The sequence below is a fragment of the Hyaena hyaena genome, unplaced genomic scaffold (assembly GCF_003009895.1).
Source record: "Hyaena hyaena isolate Hyena2069 unplaced genomic scaffold, ASM300989v1 scaffold_169, whole genome shotgun sequence".
Classification (NCBI taxonomy): domain Eukaryota; kingdom Metazoa; phylum Chordata; class Mammalia; order Carnivora; family Hyaenidae; genus Hyaena; species Hyaena hyaena.
In genome coordinates this window covers 1,806,942-1,826,383 of record NW_024080801.1, presented here as the reverse complement: position 1 = coordinate 1,826,383, position 19,442 = coordinate 1,806,942, and the positions used below count along the sequence as shown (strand labels likewise).

Here is a 19,442-nt window from a genome sequence, read left to right as displayed (position 1 = left end):
CGCACTGTGGGCTGGCCATGGTGGCGGCGGTGGTGGCGGTGGCGGTGGTGGTGATGGTGGTGGTGGGTTTTCCCCGGAGCCCGGGTTCAGGCAGGACACTGAACTGACAGTGCTCTCTTTCTGTTAAGGACAAAAGGAGTTATTCCTGCCCTGTGTGTGAGAAGTCTTTTTCGGAAGATCGATTGATAAAGTCGCACATCAAGACCAACCATCCTGGTAAGATTGTGCGTTCTAGAGGGAAAATTAACTGTAAAATGCTTATGTTTCATTCATTCATTCATTTATTATGTTCTTAAAATTTATTTTTGAGAGAGCATGAGCTGGGGAGGGGTAGAGGGTAAGGGGGACTCAAGATCCGAAGCCACTCTGAGCCAAACGCGGGCCTCGAACTCACGAACCGTGTGGTCGTGACCTGAGCCCACGTTGGGTGCCTAACTGACGGAGCCACCCATCCGCCCCTGAAATGCTTATGTTTATTTTAAAACACAGCATTGCATATCAGCTGCACTAAATGGAAATAAAGAGGGACGAGGGTATGAGTGATTTCAGGGAAAATGATTACCTTTATTTAAGGTTGGGAATTTATAATAATTTACTTCATTTCATCCTTTCATGTGGCCTTCAGACCCTCTCCCCACACTGTCATCTCCCTCCCCCTTTCCGTGTTCACTTTGAATGACGTCAGATGGGTCACTCACAACACACATCTGACTAGACTCCGCTCCCCAAAGCCGGTGCCTGGCCCCTTTGGAAAGGAAAAGCTTGTCCCCCAACATGGTGGCTCATGAGGCGTATGCGCTCCCAGGCTGAGGAGTCTGGGTGAGTCGGAGTGGCTGTCACCTTGGCTCTCCCCACACTGGTTTCCTTGGCCGCTTAGAGGTGTGAACCATGAGCCACCTGGCCACCCACGCCTGTCACCCTTCTGTTCTTGCTACCAGGACACATTTCCTCCGTTAATTCCTGTTTGTTCCCTGTGTTCTTCCTTGGAGTCCCGTCCTTGGGGAGGATTTGGGGGCTCCCCGGCTGGGGACGCTGGCACCTTGCGTTCAGGTTGTTGGCACTTCCCAGCCACCCCTTGAGAGCCTTGGGGAAGGGCTGCCACTGTTAAGGCCCGCCCCCAGGTCCCCGGTGTCTCACGGGCAGGCCCGAGAGCACGGATGTGTGTGGTGTGTGGTAGGCATGAGGGCGGGTAAGCCGGTGTGCTTGCCCCTCGTCTGTGCCCCTTTTCTCTTTGTTTTGCGTCAGCTCTTGTATTTGGGCCCCGACTCACTGACTGCAGGTGATAATGGAGAAGAGTAGAGAAAAAACGGAGTTCACGAACACTCACGCTGTGTCGGGGAGCAGGCAGAACCCTGAGGCCTCGTTCTGCCCTCCCCCGTGTCAGCCTGTGTCCGTGTGAGCCGAGGACGCTCACTTAAACCGCCTAAGCCCGACCTTTGCCCATGAACATACGTGAGCTGTTCTTCCTCTCTGGTTACAACTTCAGACATGTATAAAACCGGGCGACAAGAGGGGCCCCAGGACCCGTAACAGCCTGGCCTCTGCACCCACGTGCACTTGGTCAGCCCAGTTTCCTGTACCAACCCTCCAGACTTTTTGTCCCAGAATATCTTCCAGTACGTCCCACTCGTGTGTCATTTCCCTGTAACAGAACTTTAGGATGCATCTCTAGCAAGTCAGGGTACGATCTGAACAGAGCCACTGGGTCACCGTTAAAATAAACAGACTTGTGGTTAGGAGCCCTGGGGGTTAAGTGGTGAGTGATGAGTCACTAAATTCTACACCTGAAACCAATTTTACCTTGTAAAGTAACTAGAATTTAAATAAAAACCTGACATTTTAAAAAAAGGTAAAATAAAACAAACGGAATTAATGGTAATTCTTTATTACCACATATTGTGAGTTCATTTAAAGTTTCCCATGTCCACGGAAGACTGTTTGTATCAGGACTCGGGCATTTTGCTTTTAGTTGTCATATCACTTGAGTGTCTTGTATTCTGAGACACCCCAGCTCACCTTTGTGTCCATGACCTCGATTTGATGGAGGGACTGGGTCACTTTCCCTGTAGATGATTTCACGTCCTACATTTGTGTGATGGTGCCTCATGGCATTGTTTCCCCATCCCTCACATTTTTTGCTCATGAATATTTAGATCTGAGACTTGTAGATTCTGGTTTAACTTTTAGGCCGAAATTCTATCACGTGACTCCACGGGGCACATCCGAATTTGTCACCTTAGTGCTGCCAGGATTGGCCAGGGGGTTCAGGAGCTGTCACTGGGTTCACGCCCATCTCCCTTGAGCCCATCTGCTCTGGCTTCTGATGGCCACCCTGCTTTTCTTCCAGAGGTCTCCATGAGCACTATCTCCGAGGTTCTGGGGAGGAGGGTTCAGCTGAAAGGGCTGATTGGGAAGAGAGCCATGAAGTGCCCGTATTGTGATTTCTATTTCATGAAGAACGGCTCTGACCTTCAGCGTCATATTTGGGCTCATGAAGGTGAGTACTCGTCTTTCGGGATGGAGCACCTTTCCGATTCCGTGCTTCCGTGCTTCACGTGGGAGGGCTTCAGGGGGAGGCCCTATCGTCATGTGCCCTGCAGCTCGACTTTCTCCCGCTTGCCGAGAAAGGTGTGCAGCAGGCAGCTGAGCTCTGTGATTTCAGTCACTGCCTGTTTGCTTGCAAGTACAGTGAGCAGAGGTGTGCAGTTCTTCGTAGCTTCCGTGGGGACTGTAGTGAGATAAATCCCCTTGACCCCTGCACCTGGCGGCGAGCCTCAGGAGAACAGGGACAGCACCGTCTTTGTCACGCGGGACTGCGGTGGCCGCCATGGTGCACAGGCTTGATAGGTGCTGAGGAAGTAATGGTGGTGTATAGAGGAGCAGAGGCGAAGAGGACGGCACAGCATCGTCTGTCATGGAGGAAGAATCCAGAAGGCAGGAGAGTTGCGTGGAGATGAAGTAGCGGAAGGAGGAACATACGCTGTGCTTTTGGGGTGCTTGCCTGTGAGGGGGAATATGGGGAGCACACTCTGGGATTTTGGGCAGTTGGAGGTCGGGAGAGCAGTGGAGACGGTGCGCCACCAACTTTGCTTCCTACTGTAGGGACGATGCTTTCCTGGGGGTGAGGCTCAGAGCGGGGGCCGGGGGAGCCCTTCCGGACGTTTGCAGGGGTCCCGCCTGTGAGTTAGGAACTGGGACGCTGTGGGCGTCCTGGGGAGGACGGAGGATGAAGAGTTTCTACAGCGTGGACGGGAGCACCTGCTCTCAGGCCTCGGGGGAAGCACTGTCAGGGAGGGGCAGGTGGACGGGTCAGTCAGCTATGCAGCAGGACCTGGACCAGGGAGGAGGAGCTGAGGTCAAAGCCGAGCTTGGGAGGTACCGTTATTTACCATCACGGGTGCGCCCCAGCCCTGTGCCCTGGGCACACCTCGCAGCCTCCCTCAAGCCTCGCTTCCCTCCACTGCCAAGTCTCAGGTCTCACAGATAAGGGCTGGGTGCGCAGCGAGGCGGGTCCTCCCCGTCCCCACCCACGTGACGCCATGTGTCGCGGCCTTTTTTGCTTTCCGTTTCCCCCCCACCAGTGGCCGTGGGGGCCGGGGCCTCTCCGCTCCAGAGCACCCTCCGCACTTGCCTCCCTGCAGGTCCCAACAGGTGTTTGCTGAGTGAGGGGACAGTGGCCTGGGTGCCCCGTGGCCCAGGCCATTAGCCCGACGGCAGCTGTGCCAGGCTTGGCTCGCTGTGTGAAGACACGCTTTCACGTCTGATCCCGGGTGCCCGAGCCCGAGCTCTGCACACAGGCCCTTGTTCCCCTGACTTTTGGTCAGCTTCACTCTGTGCCGTTGGGATTTAGTGAACGTGTGCTGCACAAACTGCCCCGGGGTCCATGCAGGACCCTGGGGTTTGCAGACCGCAGGGAGCAGCAGGTGTGGATGACTTATGATGCGCCGCAGCGGTACGGCCGGCGGTGGGTTCCGGGACCATGGCTCGGCCAGACCAGGGGAGGCCGCGCCGAGCTGGGAGCAAGGGCGTGGCGGGCCGAAGGGGCAGCATGGAGGAGCAGGCAAGGCAGGTGTGTGGCGCGATCCGGGCTGGGCAGGTGCACCGCTGTGTTCAAAGTGGATGTGCACACGGGGCCTTGGGAAGCACACACGTATGTACACATGTATGTAATTAGGGGTGTGTGTGTGACTTTGTATGTTTTTCCTCCTCCTCTGCTAGGTGTGAAACCCTTCAAATGTTCTTTGTGCGAGTATGCAACTCGCAGCAAGAGTAACCTCAAGGCTCACATGAACCGTCACAGCACTGAGAAGACCCACCTGTGTGACATGTGCGGCAAGAAATTCAAATCCAAAGGGACGTTGAAAAGTCACAAGCTCCTGCACACTGCTGACGGTGAGTACATGGTTCCGCACCGTAGTGAGTTTGTTTCCCTCTTGGAAGTGTGGCTTGCGGGGCGCCTGGGTGGCCCAGTGCGCTAAGCGTCTGACTCTGTTTTGGCTCAGGTCATAATCTTAGGGTTCATGGGATCGAGCCCTGTGTCTAGCTCTGCACTGACACCGTGGAGCCTGCTTGGGATTCTCTCTGTCTCCACTCTCTGCCTCCTCCCTGGTTGTGTGTGCACATGTGCTTGCTCGCTCTCTTTCTCTCAAGAAAAAAAAAAAAAGTGTGGTTTGAGGCTGATATTCCAAGTCCAGCAGAAACTGCACAGGCAAGGAGAGCTGTATCTTATAGAATTTCAGTTCTGAGAGAGCACAGACAGAACTCACTTGCTTCCTCATGTCCCCTGTGCCCAGTACCGGAGCCTTGCCTGACCTCCACCAGTGCTTGCTGAACCCTGAGAGAGTGTGTGTGTGTATGTGTGTGTGTGTGCACGTGTGCATGGATGCACGTGCACTCGTGTGTGTGCATGGGGGAGGGAGATGTGAAGTGGACACTGCTTCAGGGAATAAGCACCCTCAGGGGCCTTGGTCTCAAAGTTTGAATCCTCTTCAGCCTCCGTCCCCACCTGAGCCTGAGGACCTTGAGCCACTATCACACTTGACCTGATCACACCTGACGCACTTGATCCACACTCAGGTGGATGCTTCTCATCTAAGCTACTGCAGGGGCTTATTATTAAGTCCAAAGTGGAAGCTCAGGTTAAAATGCAAACAATACTTGGGTCAATTTGACCTTGAAAAGTACACCTTGGTGGTTTTCTAATTTCATTCCTTCATTAAGAGCCATGGATCGAGGTCTTACTCTGTTCCAGCTTGCTCGGGGTGTGGGGTCAGTAAGGAACAGTCTCTGGCTGCGGGGTGTTGGTCGCCCAGCGGGTAGGAGGGAAGCACGCAGGCGTGCTGAAGGTGGGAGCAGTGCTGGGAGGGGCTCGCAGCCCTGGGGGGAGCACGTGAGTCGCCCTGGGCAGGGGACGTGGTGGGCAGTGGCCGCGCTGGCAGAAGAGAGGAAAGCAAGACGGCTAAACCACAAAGGCCTTTAGCCTTTTTTATTTTCCTTTAAAACCCCAGTTGTCGGAGGGTCTTGTGAATGTTCCATGTAATGAGAGTAATGAAGCGTAGTTGTAAGTATATTGATATTTAAGCACTGTTATGTACAAAAACTGCAGTTCACTATAAAAATCAGAGTGATTTCAACAAGTATTTTTAGAACTTAGAGGGAGATACAGCCATTAGGTGACCCCTTCATTTTAGGATGTTCCAGGGAACCCTTGCTTGTACGTGTACATCTGGGTGTGCTTGGGGGATGTGCAAAGGCCTCATGCTTAGCAAGGCTTTGTTATAGTTCAAGATCCGGGGTTTGCCTGAGGCTGGACGGAGGCCAGAGCCATAACTATTCAGTCTTAAGCAGTGTGCTGTAAGAAAATCCGTAGGCAAAATAATTAAAAATGTAGTGGCAGTAAAGCAGTCTTATCCTGAGTAGTGAAAGCATGAAGTCATATAATTATTCATGAATTCTTTGCCTCTGTAACTTTTTCACAGGGAAGCACCCAACTCACTGAAATGCCTAATAATACAGTGTCACTAACGTGGAGCAGCTGTTCTCAGTGCTGGGAGGTCTGGGGTGTCCCCAGGGCTGTGGTGACAGGGTCTGGAGGCGCTCTTGGAGCCAGGGAGTGGCACTGTGGCCTCATGCAGGGTTCTGAGGTCTGGGTTCTAGCCTGAAAAGCTTTGGGGAGGTGGGGTGTGTCTAATCAGGGGCTCTGGACCGACCGCTGTCGGATGTGGAGGGGAGAGCCGGAGTGGGCAGCAGTGTCACGGCAGGCATGGCAGTGACACGCTCAGCTGGTCATATCTGTCACGTCACTCACTTCCCCGAACTCTTCAGCAGGAAAGGGAATTTGGACAGGCAGAGGTGGTGCTAGTCAAAGCAGTAACATAGCCTTCCCGAAAGGAAAGACCATGTAGACATTATGAAATATTTTGAAAAAAAATAGAATATTGGGATCGTTTGTCTTCATTTTTTTTTCTGACATTTTTGGGAGTTTGAGGTATCCGTGAAGTCATGTCTTGTTTTCAAACACCCACCAGCCTGGGATGAAGGGCATCGTGTGCCAGGTGCGGTGAGAACGCCACCAGAATGGGGGTCTGCTGCCTCCGTGCACCAGCTTCTGCCCCACGTGGGCCTGAGTTTGGTGCAGCAGAATAAGGACCTGAGATTGTCACACTCATGGGTCTCTCTCTGCTTCCGTGCTGAGTCCAGAGGCAGGTGGAGGGTGAAGATCTGGAGCTATGTGGGGCAGTGTAGCTTCACCCACTCTAAGTCCGCCAGGTCCCTCCTTCCTGAGGGCTGCTAGTCTCATGTTGTCTCGAAGGCCAGTTTGACACGTGGAGTGCTAGATCACAGGACAGGTGTCCCAGCTGGATGGACGGTGTGCTCTGTGACTGTGGTCAAACTGTAAACACTTCTTTTTCTTTGCAATCTTAAGAAAGCTTTGAAAAAAGCTTCGCTCTTTTGGTGGCACTCACATCTTGATGATTTCTAAAAGCTCTTTGTATATCAGTGGTTTTTCATATGGTGCAAACATTTCCCTCCAGCTTACCATTTGCATTGACATTCTGTTTGCCACAACTTTTTATGTACAGAAGTGAAGTAACTTTGCATACATAAATTTATCCATTATTTATTTATTTTTTTCTTCGTGATTTCTCTGTGTGGAAAGAAACCCTCCATGTATTAGGGAAAATTCTTTTGTATTTTCTTCAAGTTTTATTTTTGGGGTTTATTACATTGATTAAACTTCATATTCTTGAAATTTATTTTGATGTGTGGTTGTGATAGGGATCTTTTTTTTTTTTTTTTAACAGTTATCAGTTAACTAGACATATTTATAGAGAAATCTGTTCTTTTCATTTTGTTTTGAAATTCAAGTTTCTCAAGATGCTGGGCATGGTCAGAGATTTTTGTCTGTTTGAGTAATCTCTGTCTAGAACATTGTTTTATAAGGTGCTATTTTTATAACTCGTATACACACATATGTTACTTCTTTTTCTTTTGCTTTTTTTAATGGACATCTCTTAGGTTTTCTCATTTAGTTATTATGTTTTTGGATAAACTTTGAAACTGTTTGGTCAAGTTAAGAAAAATATCTTCCCCTCCACAGAGAAGGACACTGTGTCCCTCCCCAGTGTGAGCCATGTGACAACCTTATACATGCTTTAGATTCCTCAGGGAGAAGTGCTGGGATTAGGGGTGTGTCTGGCTGTCTTGATGAGGCTGTCAGCCTCCAACCCTAGAATTAGCTCTTTATTTATTTATTTTTTAATGTTTATTTTTGAGAGAGAGAGAGAGGGGCAGAGCTTGAACAGGGAGAGAGAGGGGTGCAGAGAGAGAGAGAAGGAGACACAGAATCCAAAGCAGGCCCCAGGCTCTGAGTCGTCAGCACAGAGTCCGACGTGGGACTTGAACCCACGAGCCGTGAGATCGTGACCTGAGCTGAAGTTGGATGCTTAAACGACTGAGCCACTGAGGGGGAGCTGGAAACAGATGTCGAAAACCTGCCTAGAATGACTTGGTTTTCACTCTGTTGTGTCAGTGACGATTTATTAGCGTGTCCTGCAGAGGAGCCATGTGGGGCAGGTAGAGCTGAGAGGCCTGGTCTTGCCTCCCACTGCCTCTTGGCATGGCCTGGGTCAGATTACTTTTCTGAGCCTCAGTTTCCTCAGCAGTAAAGCGGGGATCATTATACCCCGTGCCTGATGGACTGGAGGACCACTTTTGGGGCTGGGCCCCACCTGCCATCTGCTGCTCCTTCTTTGTCTCCTGCGCTGGGGCCACCTTCACGCTGACTTCTCCCTCTCAGAGGTTCACCCGCAGGCTTCCGCGCCTGTTCCCAGGGGCGCTTCCCATTTCCCCTCTCCCAGCCCTTTCCCAGGGCGCTTCCCGTCTCCCCTCTCCCAGCCAGTTCCCAGGGGCGCTTCCCGTCTCCCCTTGCTCGCAGCCCGTTCCCAGGGGTGCTTCCTGTCTCCCCATGCTCCCAGCCCATTCCCAGGGGTGCTTCCCGTCTCCCCGTGCTCCCAGCCCGTTCCCAGGGGCACTTCCTGTCTCCCCGTGCTCCCAGCCCGTTCCCAGGGGTGCTTCCCATCTCTCTGTGCTCCCAGCCCGTTCCCAGGGGCACTTCCTGTCTCCCTGTGCTCCCAGCCCGTTCCCAGGGATGCTTCCCGTCTCTCCGTGCTCCCAGCCTGTTCCCAGGGGCGCTTCCCTTCTCCCCGTGCTCCCGTCCACTTAGGTGGACAGCTTCCCAGCTTCTGTGTGTGGGTCAAACCCCAGCAGCTGCCAGAGACTCCAGGAGCCTTTGTGCCCCCTGGCTGTCTCTTCCCGCCTTCTCTGTCTCAGGCGTCCTGTGTTGTGTCCGTGACGAGCATGCGTTTGTCTCTGCTGCTCGAACTCTTCCTTCGTAGTTCCTTCCTACTTTCTCCTGTGTTCCTTCCTGCCTCTCCTTCTCTGTCTCTAACGTGCTTTATAATTTCCTGATTTGTGACTTGCCGTGGCTCTCACTAGACTGTTAGCTGCTCAGACCTTCTACATCTGCTTCGTTTTGTTTTCCTGGCCCTAAACCAGTGCCTGGTGTATATATAGTAGGTGCTCAATAAATGTCCATTGGTTAAATGAGTGAAAACAATGTAAAGTACCTGGCCTGCAGTGCTTGGCATACAGAAGCACTCAGACAGTGCCAATTGCTTCCCCCATCCCCTTTCTCAGATAGTTCTGTTAAGTGCTTGTGAATGCCTGTGAATTGGATGTTTTAAAATACAGTAGAGAATCTCAGCATTAAATGAATCTTCTCAGGTATCTTTCAGTGAAAAGGAATCGACTAGTTACCCTCTCCTTTCACCTGCCTGCAAAGCCAATTTTTCACATCTATTGGCTTTCTTAAAGTGAGGTGTCCCTGTTTATTCATTCTTGTTTCCCAGAGGGACTCACTACTGTGCCGCAGAAGGGTTAGGTCAGGGTGGGTGGAGGTCTCAGTTAAAAAGGTTTGCCGGTCAGTATGTACAAAGAGAGATCTTGATCTGTGAAGGGCTTATTAAACTCTTTGCATGTATGCCAACCGTATGAAAGAATTTAATGCAAAAATCATGCTGTAGTGCATTTCCTCTCTTTTGGACTTTGAAGAGGGCCTACACATGTGTGGAGTAGAGGCTCTTACAGCATTCTGTCTCCCGTAGCAGATGGGGAAGGGGAAATGGGTCAGTGCTTTTCTGTTATGTCATCAAACAGTAATCCTCTACTCATGAAGTAGAAAGCTCTTTGAAGCTCCGTGCTAATTCCTTCGGGTACCACCCCCCCCCCCCAACCCGCTGCCCCATCCGACCTGCCCTCATGCACTTGAGTTAAGAAGTTTTCTGGTAAAACTTATAAAGAGGAATTATCCAAGCTTCAAGCACTCTTGTATGTGTTGTAATTAGACAAGTGGGGAGTCAAGTGTGGAACTTAGGTCTGAGTGGAGGAAGCAGCATCTTCCTCTCCCCACGGCTACACGTGGAAATATTCTGGGAAACATAAGTGTGGACATACTTTTGTCTTTCCTCTAAAGGCAGAATCATTGTAGGATAAAGGAGCCCTGCTTATCCATGGTCTCTTTACTTCTGAAATCATACACTCTAGAACCAGGAAGTCAATGGTACCCGAGCAGGCAGCTGGCCAATCCATCCAAGTTCATGTCCTAGGCTCCAGTGAGACTGGTGCCTGCACAGCATCCACATCCCTCTTAACTCTTTGGCCAGCTCACCCTGGAGCAAAGGTTAAGGGACAGGGTGTGCATGGACTCGGTGGGTTTCTGTGGCGTACCTTTACCGGCCTGTGTCCAGGTGATGGGCCGAGGGAGGGCTGACAGCAGTGCCTGTTTATGTGTGCACCCCAGTGGGGGCCACCTGCAGCTCCTTTTCTCTGGTTTTTATAACCACGGAAATAACAGCCCATAGTATACAGTGCCCCAGATGGCATGCTGAACAGCGAGTATAGACCAACGTCAAGATTTAACTGCTGAGTGAGGTGTGGTTACCTAAAACCTCACCAGGGTGGAGTGTTCTCAGCTGCACCTTGCAAGTCCCCGGCACAGTGTCTGTTCCTTCCTAGTTGTGGTGCCTTGCCCTTTCCTGCCCTTCCCTATGGCCCTGTGCTGCCTTCCGTTTCTTTCCATGCCTAACGCTGTATCCGAGCTGATGTGCTAATTACAGAGAACCATCAGTCTCTTAAGCCTGCAGTTTCCTGAAGTTCAGCCTTGAAAGTACAGAGACTTCTTTAAACTGTATTTTTGTCGCAGTAGCTATTTCTGTTCTGAGTTGCCGTCGCTCAGACTACTGCCGCCGCTGGGCCTGTGGGGACGGTGCTCCGCAAAATACCCACTGCAGAGTGTGCCGTGCTTCCTTGTTCTAGTGCTTTCTTTTTTCTTTTAATGTTTTTTTGTTTTTTAATTTATTTCTAGGAGAGAGAGAGAGAGAGAGACAGCGTGAGCAGGGGAGGGTCAGAGAGAGAGGGAGTCACAGACTGAAACAGGCTCCAGGCTCTGAGCTGGCAGTCAGCACAGAGCCCGACGCGGGGCTCGAACCCACGGACCGCGAGATCGTGACCTAAGCGAAAGTCGGACGCTTAACCGACTAAGCCACCTAGGCGCCCCTCTTTTTCTTTTAAAGAGAGGGAGTGCATGCACACACAAGTGGGGAAGGGCCAGAAGTGGGGGTGGGGGAGAGAGAGAGAATCTTATGCAGGTTCCATACTCTGCGAAGAGCCCAACGTGGGGCTCAGTCCCACATCCCTGGGATCATGACCTGAGCTGACATCAAGAGTCAGATGCTGAACTGACTGAGCCTGCCGGGTGCTCTAGACAGCTCTTCTTCCATTAGCAGCACCCCCGTGGGCCAGGCCGTGTGGAGAGGCAGTTGGCAGAGTGGGTTAAGTGGTGAGCTTTGGAGGGCAGACCCAGGTTGGAACTGCTTCCCTCCTGTGTGACCGTAAACCTGTCTTCATCAGCCCTGTTTGTTTCCTGTGGCCACTGTAACAAACAAGCACAAACTTAGTGGCTTAAACTAACACAGATGTTTTAGGTGACAGTTGTGGAGCTCAGAGATCTAAAATCAAGTGGTCAGCGGTAGGGGCTGTGTTCTTTCTGGAGGCTCCAGGGGAGAATCTGTTTCTCTAGGCTTTGTAGCTTCTAGAGTCTGTGTCCTTTGGCTCATGAGCCCATACCTTCATGTCCAAAGGCACCAGCAGCCCCACCAGCCTGTCTGTCCCTCTGCTTCATGATCGTGTCTCCTCTGTGGCCCTGACCGTCCTGCCTGTCTGCTGTAAGGACCCTTGCAATTTCACTGAGCCCACCTGGGTAGTACAGGATAATCGATCTCAAGATCCTTAGCTGAGTCACATCTGCAGAATCCCTTTTGCCATGGAAGATAATAGGCTCTGGAGATTAGGACCTGGATATATTTGGGGGAGGGCATTACCTACCGCGTGGCATTGTGGGAAGATTACTTGGGTTCCTGTTAAGTGTGTCAGTTGATTCTAAGTGTTGGGTAGGTGTACCTGTCCCCCTGGCGGGCAGTGTCCTCATATTGTCAGCAACCCTGGACACGACGTAGGGATGGGTATTTGTAGTACTTAATCTGCACCATCTTTGTCATTTAGGAAAGATCACATTTGTCTTCTCCCAGATATTCTCTCATTAGGAAGGCATGGTGCAATCGTTAATATTTAAAGAGTATCAGCGTCAAAAAAGGTAAAGTCAGTGTTCTGATAAATTTACTTATGCAAAATATCACCTTTCACAGTGCGACTGGATAAACAGTCATAATCAGGTATTTTCACCTCATTGCCTCTAGATATTATTACCACTAATAGTCTGATTTGTGCAGATTTCTTTAAGTATTTTAGTGTTCCTTCAAGTTTGAGGTACACATAAAATTAGATTTGGCAGGAATGACTTAACAGGTATTTCAAACAAAGTGCCTTAAATCAGAAGGAATTTTCCACTGCTGTCTTCCTTTGTGAGCCGACAGACTCCAAATGCCAGGAGACAAAGGGCACGGTCTTATTTTCACACGATGGTTTGAGATTTTCTGCCATTCCACCTCTCCCCGGTTTTATATAGAGCTCTATTTAAAGTAAGGAAGCAGCTGGAACGTCCTCAGGGAAGCTCATTAAACAGATGAGGGCGGAGTCAGAAACAAAGGAAGCTGACAGGTGCTGTACGTGTATTCTTTTCCTTTTTTTAAAGTATATTTTTCCAGTCTTACTGAGATGTAATTGACATATAACACCATATTAGTTTAAGGCGTACAACGCAGATTTGGTGTGTTGTGTATATTGTGAAATGATTACCATGGTAGGTTTAGTTAATGGCGATCACATCCCATAGTTTTTGGTTATGGTTGAGTATTTCTTATTTTGCTGAATGTTTTTAACATCTAACGTTGTGTAAATGGAAGGTGTCCAGCGAGTTTGCTACATGGTTGTGCTATATTGCAGTTGTCGCGGTATTTATCACATTGCAGTATAAATATGGCATTGTTGTCTGTATCCATTATATTCCGCGTTAGCTCGCCGTGACTTCTCTACTCCACGTTGCAAGTTTGAACCCTTGAGCAACATCAGTCTGTACCACCCTTGTCCCCTGCTAACCACCATTTTACTCTGTTTTTTCTTTTTTCAAGTTTGACATTTTTAGATTCTACATAGAAGTGAAGACAGTGCTTGTCTTTCTCAGTCTGACTTACCACACTTAGCATAATGGCTTCAAGGCCCATCCATGTTGAAGATCAAAGTCCATCCATGTTGAAGATGGCAAGATATTCTCCTTTCTTGTGGCTCAGTAATACCTCGTTGTTTGTGTGTACCCCATCTTTCTTATTCCCTCATCTGTTGATAGCATTTGGCTTGTTTCTGTGCCTTGACTACTGTGACTAATGCTCTCATGAATATGGGAGTGCAGATAGCTCTTTGAAATCCTGTTTTCATTCCTTCAGGTTTGTACCTGGTAGTGGAATTGCTGGGGGGTAGGGAGTAGATGTTGTAGTAGATCTATCTTTAATTTCTTGAGAAAGCTCCATATTGTTTTCCATAGTGGTTGAACCATTTTACATTCCCACCAGCAGTAGTTCACCGGAGTGCCCTTTTCCCCCATCCTCAGCAGCATGCCGTGTGTTTTCTAGGTGCTGGTCACCTGGCCGGGGCTCATCCATCCTAGAGTGAGCCTCCCCCGACCCCAGCTGCTGGCAAGTGCAGGGTAATTGCTGCCCCTTTTCCTTGGGAGAGCCTCCCACTTGAGCGCAGGGTGCCCAGCCGGGCAGTTGTTCCACCGGCTGTCTGGCCCTCTGTCTTACACATTCATCTTTTCCCCCAGAGCAGAAAGAAATTCAATAGGGAGGGCCGTCCTGAGTCCCTGGGGGCCGGGGGCCCCTCGCTTCGTCTAACCCAAGGCAATCACAAAGGTGTCTTTTCCTTCCTCCTAACGTGACATGCTGAGTAAGACCTGAGTAAAGGGTGCTTCTCAGGATCCCTGGACACCAGACCCTGTGCTTTCCTCTACTGTCTGGTGGCCCTTGAGTTCAGTCAGCATCCTGTCCCCAGGCCCCGTCAGTGCCCCGCAGCTCAGTGGTCAGCTTTGTTCCGTCAGCCTGTCCACCGTGGAATGCGGGCCGACGAGCTCCTGCTGCCAGAGAAACAGACTCCTCCTAAAGGAAACACAGAGGGATGAAGAGAAGTAGTGGAGAGGACATTTGTACCCCCACGCTGCCGTCTTTGGAGAGGGGCTGTACCAGATCACACCTTCCGAGGGAAACAGGAGCTGGTGGTAAAATGTTGTGCTTCCGGAACGAGCTGCAGTGTCTGCTGAGAAGACCTCCAGCCAGCCCGGCACCCACAAAGATGCTGAACCAAAGGTCACAGGGGAGAGGCGTGCTGATGGTGTCTTTTTTCTTACCACCCACAACCACCGTCAGCCTAATCCGCAGACTGATGCTGCCCTCAGGCTTCATCTCTGAACCACCTGACACATCTTTCTTTCTTGAACTCATTTGGTGCCTGCTCCCGAGCCCATCCTGGGAAAAGTAGCCTTTTTTGCTCTTGTGGTGGTGTTTTCCTTTTTTCCCTTAACTTTTTAAAATTAAAGTATCCTGCACATGCAAAAAAGTGCATGCTTTGTAAGGGTACAGCTCACTGGGTCATCGCAGGCAGCTGCCTCTTTGCCCCCCCCCCCCGCAGCCATCCCCTCCTTCCTCCTCCAGGAAGCAACTGCCCGCACTTCTAACTCTATACTTGATCTGGCCAGTCCTTGAACTTTGTATAGGCTGGTTCTTATAATACATGCGCTTTCGTGTCTGGTTTCTTCACTTGAACATTATTGGTGAGGTTCTTCTGGGTCGTTAGGATTTTAACCTTTAACATCTGGGCAAATGAGAAGAACATCCAGCATAAGTGAGATAGTAAATCCTGTAGATGTCACTTTGTCCCTGCGGTCCCCCTTTCTCGCAGTGGCACTGGCTTTTGTAAGGAGGCTGGGCGCGCTTTCCTCACGGGTGTTTCTCCAGGCGGTGGTAGGACTCGGCTTTCTTGTGCCCTCCTTGTTGACAGGACTTGGGCTCAGAATGACTTTTGGCTATTTAATTAGATTCCACCTCAGCAGACCAGAAACGGCCTGGGATTGTTCACAGATGAGGCTGCTGCATGTTCTCTGTGAGGAAGAGGAGCAAAGATGCCCAGGCAGAAGGCCGTAATCAACCCGGCAGGGCCAGGGTGGCATCTTAAAACACAGCAAACTCTCTTGAACTTCAGGTTCAGGAACCACTGATACCATTTTAAGTTTCCGTGTTGAAAGATGTGTCTTCTGAAATTCTATGTCGTAGTCAATGGGCTTGCGGAGACGGATGTTCTTATATCCGAAATGTTCTCCCGTTGCACAGCAAACATGAAAACAGCAGTCCCCAAGATCTAGCCCTTTCCTCCAAGTGTGCCCAGAATTCTGCCCCCCGACAAATACAGTATTCTTTTAAAAATACGTTTCTTTTAAAAATTTGTTTCCCATCATTTTTCATGTTTATATGGAACATAGCTGTAGTTATGGCTTCAAAATTACTAATTGTAATAATTGTTTGTGGCTGCAGAGTCCAGGGACAATACACAAGGGGTTGTGTGATGTCCCATGAAGATGGTGGGCGACCATGAGCTGCATGACCAGGCCCTTATTTTCAGACAGGGTAGTATTTTCTGTTTTCTCCCCTTTAGAACCTAGGTTGCAAGGAACCCTTTCTTGCACTTGAACTTTTCCTTCTTTTGAATTAATTCCTTAAGACTCCTTTCCAGGAACGGGATGGCTACTTTGGCTCTGGTGTTTTTCTGATGTGTTACGCTGCCGACGTACTGCCTTCAAAGCATCATGCCAGAAATACGGCAGTGCTCTGGCTCAGCCCTTTCAGGTTAGTTCCTCGTGTTGTTAGAAATGGCCCGTTTCTTGGTTTAACGTGTGTCAAATCTTACCATGTTGCTGTAATTTGTAATTATTTGATAACCCAGAATTGAAGAGGTAAATTTGAGGATTGAGTGGATTGACTCAGTTGATCCGCAAGAAGCATTTATAATCTTGGCTGATTTGTAGTGCTTGATCTAGTTGTTTGCTATTAGTGGGCTTCTTTCGATGCACTAAAATGAATTAATCCTCTGTTGTTGAATTGTTTGTTCATGTCCTGTTTTTATCTGTTTGCTTTCTGGGGTCTTGGCATTTTATGTTCCTTCATTCACTGAGTTCCTTCGACAGCCACGTCTGTTGGGGCTCTATTGGTTGTACTCAAAGTTGCTGAAGCAGAAAAGGGGCCTTTGCTATCTTCTAGAGACTTGAGATCTTCGTGTGTTTGGTTACTTTTTTCCCAGAACTATCTTCATCTCCTCTTCACGTGGTGTGGTCCTCCTCATCGTCCTGTCTTAGCTTGACCGTCACTTCCTCATAGAGGCCTGTTTTCATCCCATCCTGTTCCATTTGGTGTCTGTTGTGGGAGAGAGGGAGTGCGGCTGAGCACACACCCTGTTGGGCTTTCCTGTAATTCACAGCGAGCCCTACAGCCAGTGTGCACTCAGGCCACACGGCACATGGGATGAGAAGTGTACCGTCCCTGCCCTCAAAGTACCCACAACCCGGCGAGGGTGCCAGGCAAACCAGCCGGAGAAGGTTCAGTGAGCCACTGGGATACAGCAGTGGACCATACAAGAACGACAGAACAAGAGCCAAAAGGTTCCATTGTCACGAAGCTAAATGAGTAGACAAGAAAAGTCAGTAAAATATATGGCGTAGACAGCTGAGATACGAAATATCAGCCCAGTGTCTGAGTCCATCCTCGGAGTGGGCAGGGGTTACCCCCCTGCTTCTAATGCAGTCACAGAGTGTCAGAGAAGAAGGAGCCCAGGGTGATGCAGGGCGAGCTGGGCAGAGCCAGAGGGAATGTGTTTCCCTTCCACTCACCCTTCATGGGCACTCTTTTCTAATGGGCCACCGTCCTGTGCCATGGCCTTCATGGTTCAGGTATGCCCATTGCTGTTCCTTTTGGGGAATCTGTGTCCTGCCCGTATTAGCTAAAGGATCATTTTGTGGCTTTAACCGCGGTCCTTGGGGTCCACATCCAGGCTGGGAGGTAACCCCCGCCCACTCTGAGGAGGGACTCAGACACCGGGCAGCAGACACCTGAAAAGCCGCCCCAAAGAGATGAGGCTGAGGGCGCATGTGGTGACCGGCCGTGGGCCCCGCCCCACGTTGGCCGCTCGGGACAGCCCTTCCAGCGCGACTCTGGTCCTGTGACTTTGACCTCCCTGGCGTTCTTTGGGATCATCCAGGGCAGGGTCTCATAACCCAGAAAGTTGCTCAGAGTCTCAATCCTAGTTCCTCATCCCTGAGAGGGGTTAACGCTGCCTGCCTCCCCAGGTTTTGGGGCGCACAGCTGAGATCATAGGCCTTAAGCCCTAGTAGAGCGGCTGAGGGACAGTGACTCTGCAGCTAGAGCTCGCCAGGTCAGTTGTGGTGGGAGAAATGGAGTAACTTTGTACACCAACAGCCTCTTTCTTTCTTTGTAATCAGTCTTTTCTTTTCCCGGGCTGTGGTGTGAGCCAGATATAGCCATTTCATCGGCCGGCCTTTTCGAGGTCCCTGTAGCCTCAGGTAAATACCACGTTTTCCGGTCGACTCTCCCTGCAGTTCTCAGGAGGATCTTGACAGAAAACAAGATAGTCTCAGAGCATTGCTCTTTTATGATTAGTCATGGATCTGCACTGCATTATTTTAATTAGGCAGCAAAAGATTATGTCAAGTGCTCTCCCAGGCCTGTTGACAGGGACTGTCAGGGGCTGCTGAAACATTCGTAATAAGTATTGCCCGGACCCCGAGGCCCCTGTAGGGCTGGTTTTTAGGAGCCCCCTTCTTTCTTTGTCTCTCGCAGAGCCCTGGGAGTATATCCATAAAAGGCTGACTCTTGATCCCAGATGAGGTGATTCCATTTATTCATTTCAGAGTATCTTTTTAGCACTTAATCTTTTACTCTTGGAGTCAAGTGTATTGGTAATGAGTGAAAATATTTATCACTTCGGAGAATGGTTCTATCAACTTTCCTCCCCTCCTGTGGCAGCGGAGAACCCAACACATCTTGCTCACGCTGCCTGGGCACAATAGTGATGCTTTTATGTGAGTCACGAGTCTACCTGAAAGTACGGGCGGCTGAGGTTGTATCCAAGATGTGTGGAAATGTGCGGCTCTGTGTTTGAAAAATGATGATACTATGCTTAAGAACAAGTGTCCATTGGTCTCTGATTATGATTTGTCTGCCTTACATGGGTAAGTTTTCCCCCCACTTAGGACTTGCAGAATTAGTAGAATCTAGAATCTGAGGTTCGTTCCCCTGGAATGAGGATGTAATTATATTAATCTGTTTACAGTATTATTTCCTTTTGCTGTTCTTGCTGTGTTGCTCATGTGAGATACACAAAAATTCCATTTTTTGCTGCTTGTCCGGTTCAGTTTAGTAAAATGCAGAGTATGTTCGGTGTGTGCCATGCCCTCAGGTGCCGGGGGTGCCGGGATGAATAAGACACGGTCCCTGTGGGCAGCCACGGCAGCCCCGGGCTTGTGACCAGGCAGTGGCCGTCGGGCACGGACAGAAGCACCTGGAGAGAAGGTGTGCGGGATAAGGAGGCGGGGAGCTGACTCTCAGCCCAGTTGGCAGAGATGTTGTTCAACTTGAGTTGTGAGTGACAGTGAAGAATGGCCAGATGCCGAGAGGCGGTGCACCCCAGGCATGGAAAATATTAGCCAAAGCTTGGCAGAATGGTCCCAGAGCAGAAAGACTTTCTAACATGGAGAGTGGAAGTCTGAGAGGAGGGCCAGGTCAGGGAGGTGAGTTCGGTTCTGCAGGGTCTCCATGCTCTGGAGCTTCAGCTTTGTTCTGCCTGTTGGGTGTCATTGATGGGTGTCCAGGAAGGGCTGTGGGAGAGCTTGTGTGTGACATCATCTGGATGGAGGATGGGGTGTCCGTGTGGATGGATGGATGCATGATGGACGGAGGGAGGAGGAGGGGTGGTAGGGGGGGTACGTGGATGGTGAGCTGATGGATAGATGGATGGATGGATGATGGATGGAGGGAGGAGGGGGAGGGGTGGATAAGGGGATGCATGGATGGTGAGCTGATGGATAGATGGATGGATGGACGGAGGGAGGAGGGGGAGGGGAGGGAGGGGGTGCATGGATGGTGAGCTGATGGATAAATGGATGGATGGATGATGGATGGAGGGAGGAGGGGGAGGGGTGGATAAGGGGGTGCATGGATGGTGAGCTGATGGATAGATCGATGGATGGATGATGGATGGAGGGAGGAGGGGGAGGGGTGGATAAGGGGGTGCATGGATGGTGAGCTGATGGATGGATGGATGATGGACGGAGGGAGGAGGGGGAGGGGTGGATAAGTGGGTGCATGGATGGT

General features: G+C 50.4%; 1 protein-coding gene across 3 annotated transcripts in view; it reads left to right on the top strand.

Moving 5' to 3' along the window:
- Positions 1–19,442, top strand: part of ZFAT (zinc finger and AT-hook domain containing) — a 196,780-nt gene that overhangs the window by 102,282 nt on the left and 75,056 nt on the right. For all 3 annotated transcript variants that reach the window (XM_039240202.1, XM_039240201.1, XM_039240203.1), the window contains 3 exons: positions 129–216; positions 2,348–2,497; positions 4,219–4,392. In XM_039240202.1, coding sequence (XP_039096133.1) covers positions 129–216; positions 2,348–2,497; positions 4,219–4,392 — 412 coding nt within the window. The remainder of the gene's footprint in view (positions 1–128; positions 217–2,347; positions 2,498–4,218; positions 4,393–19,442) is intronic.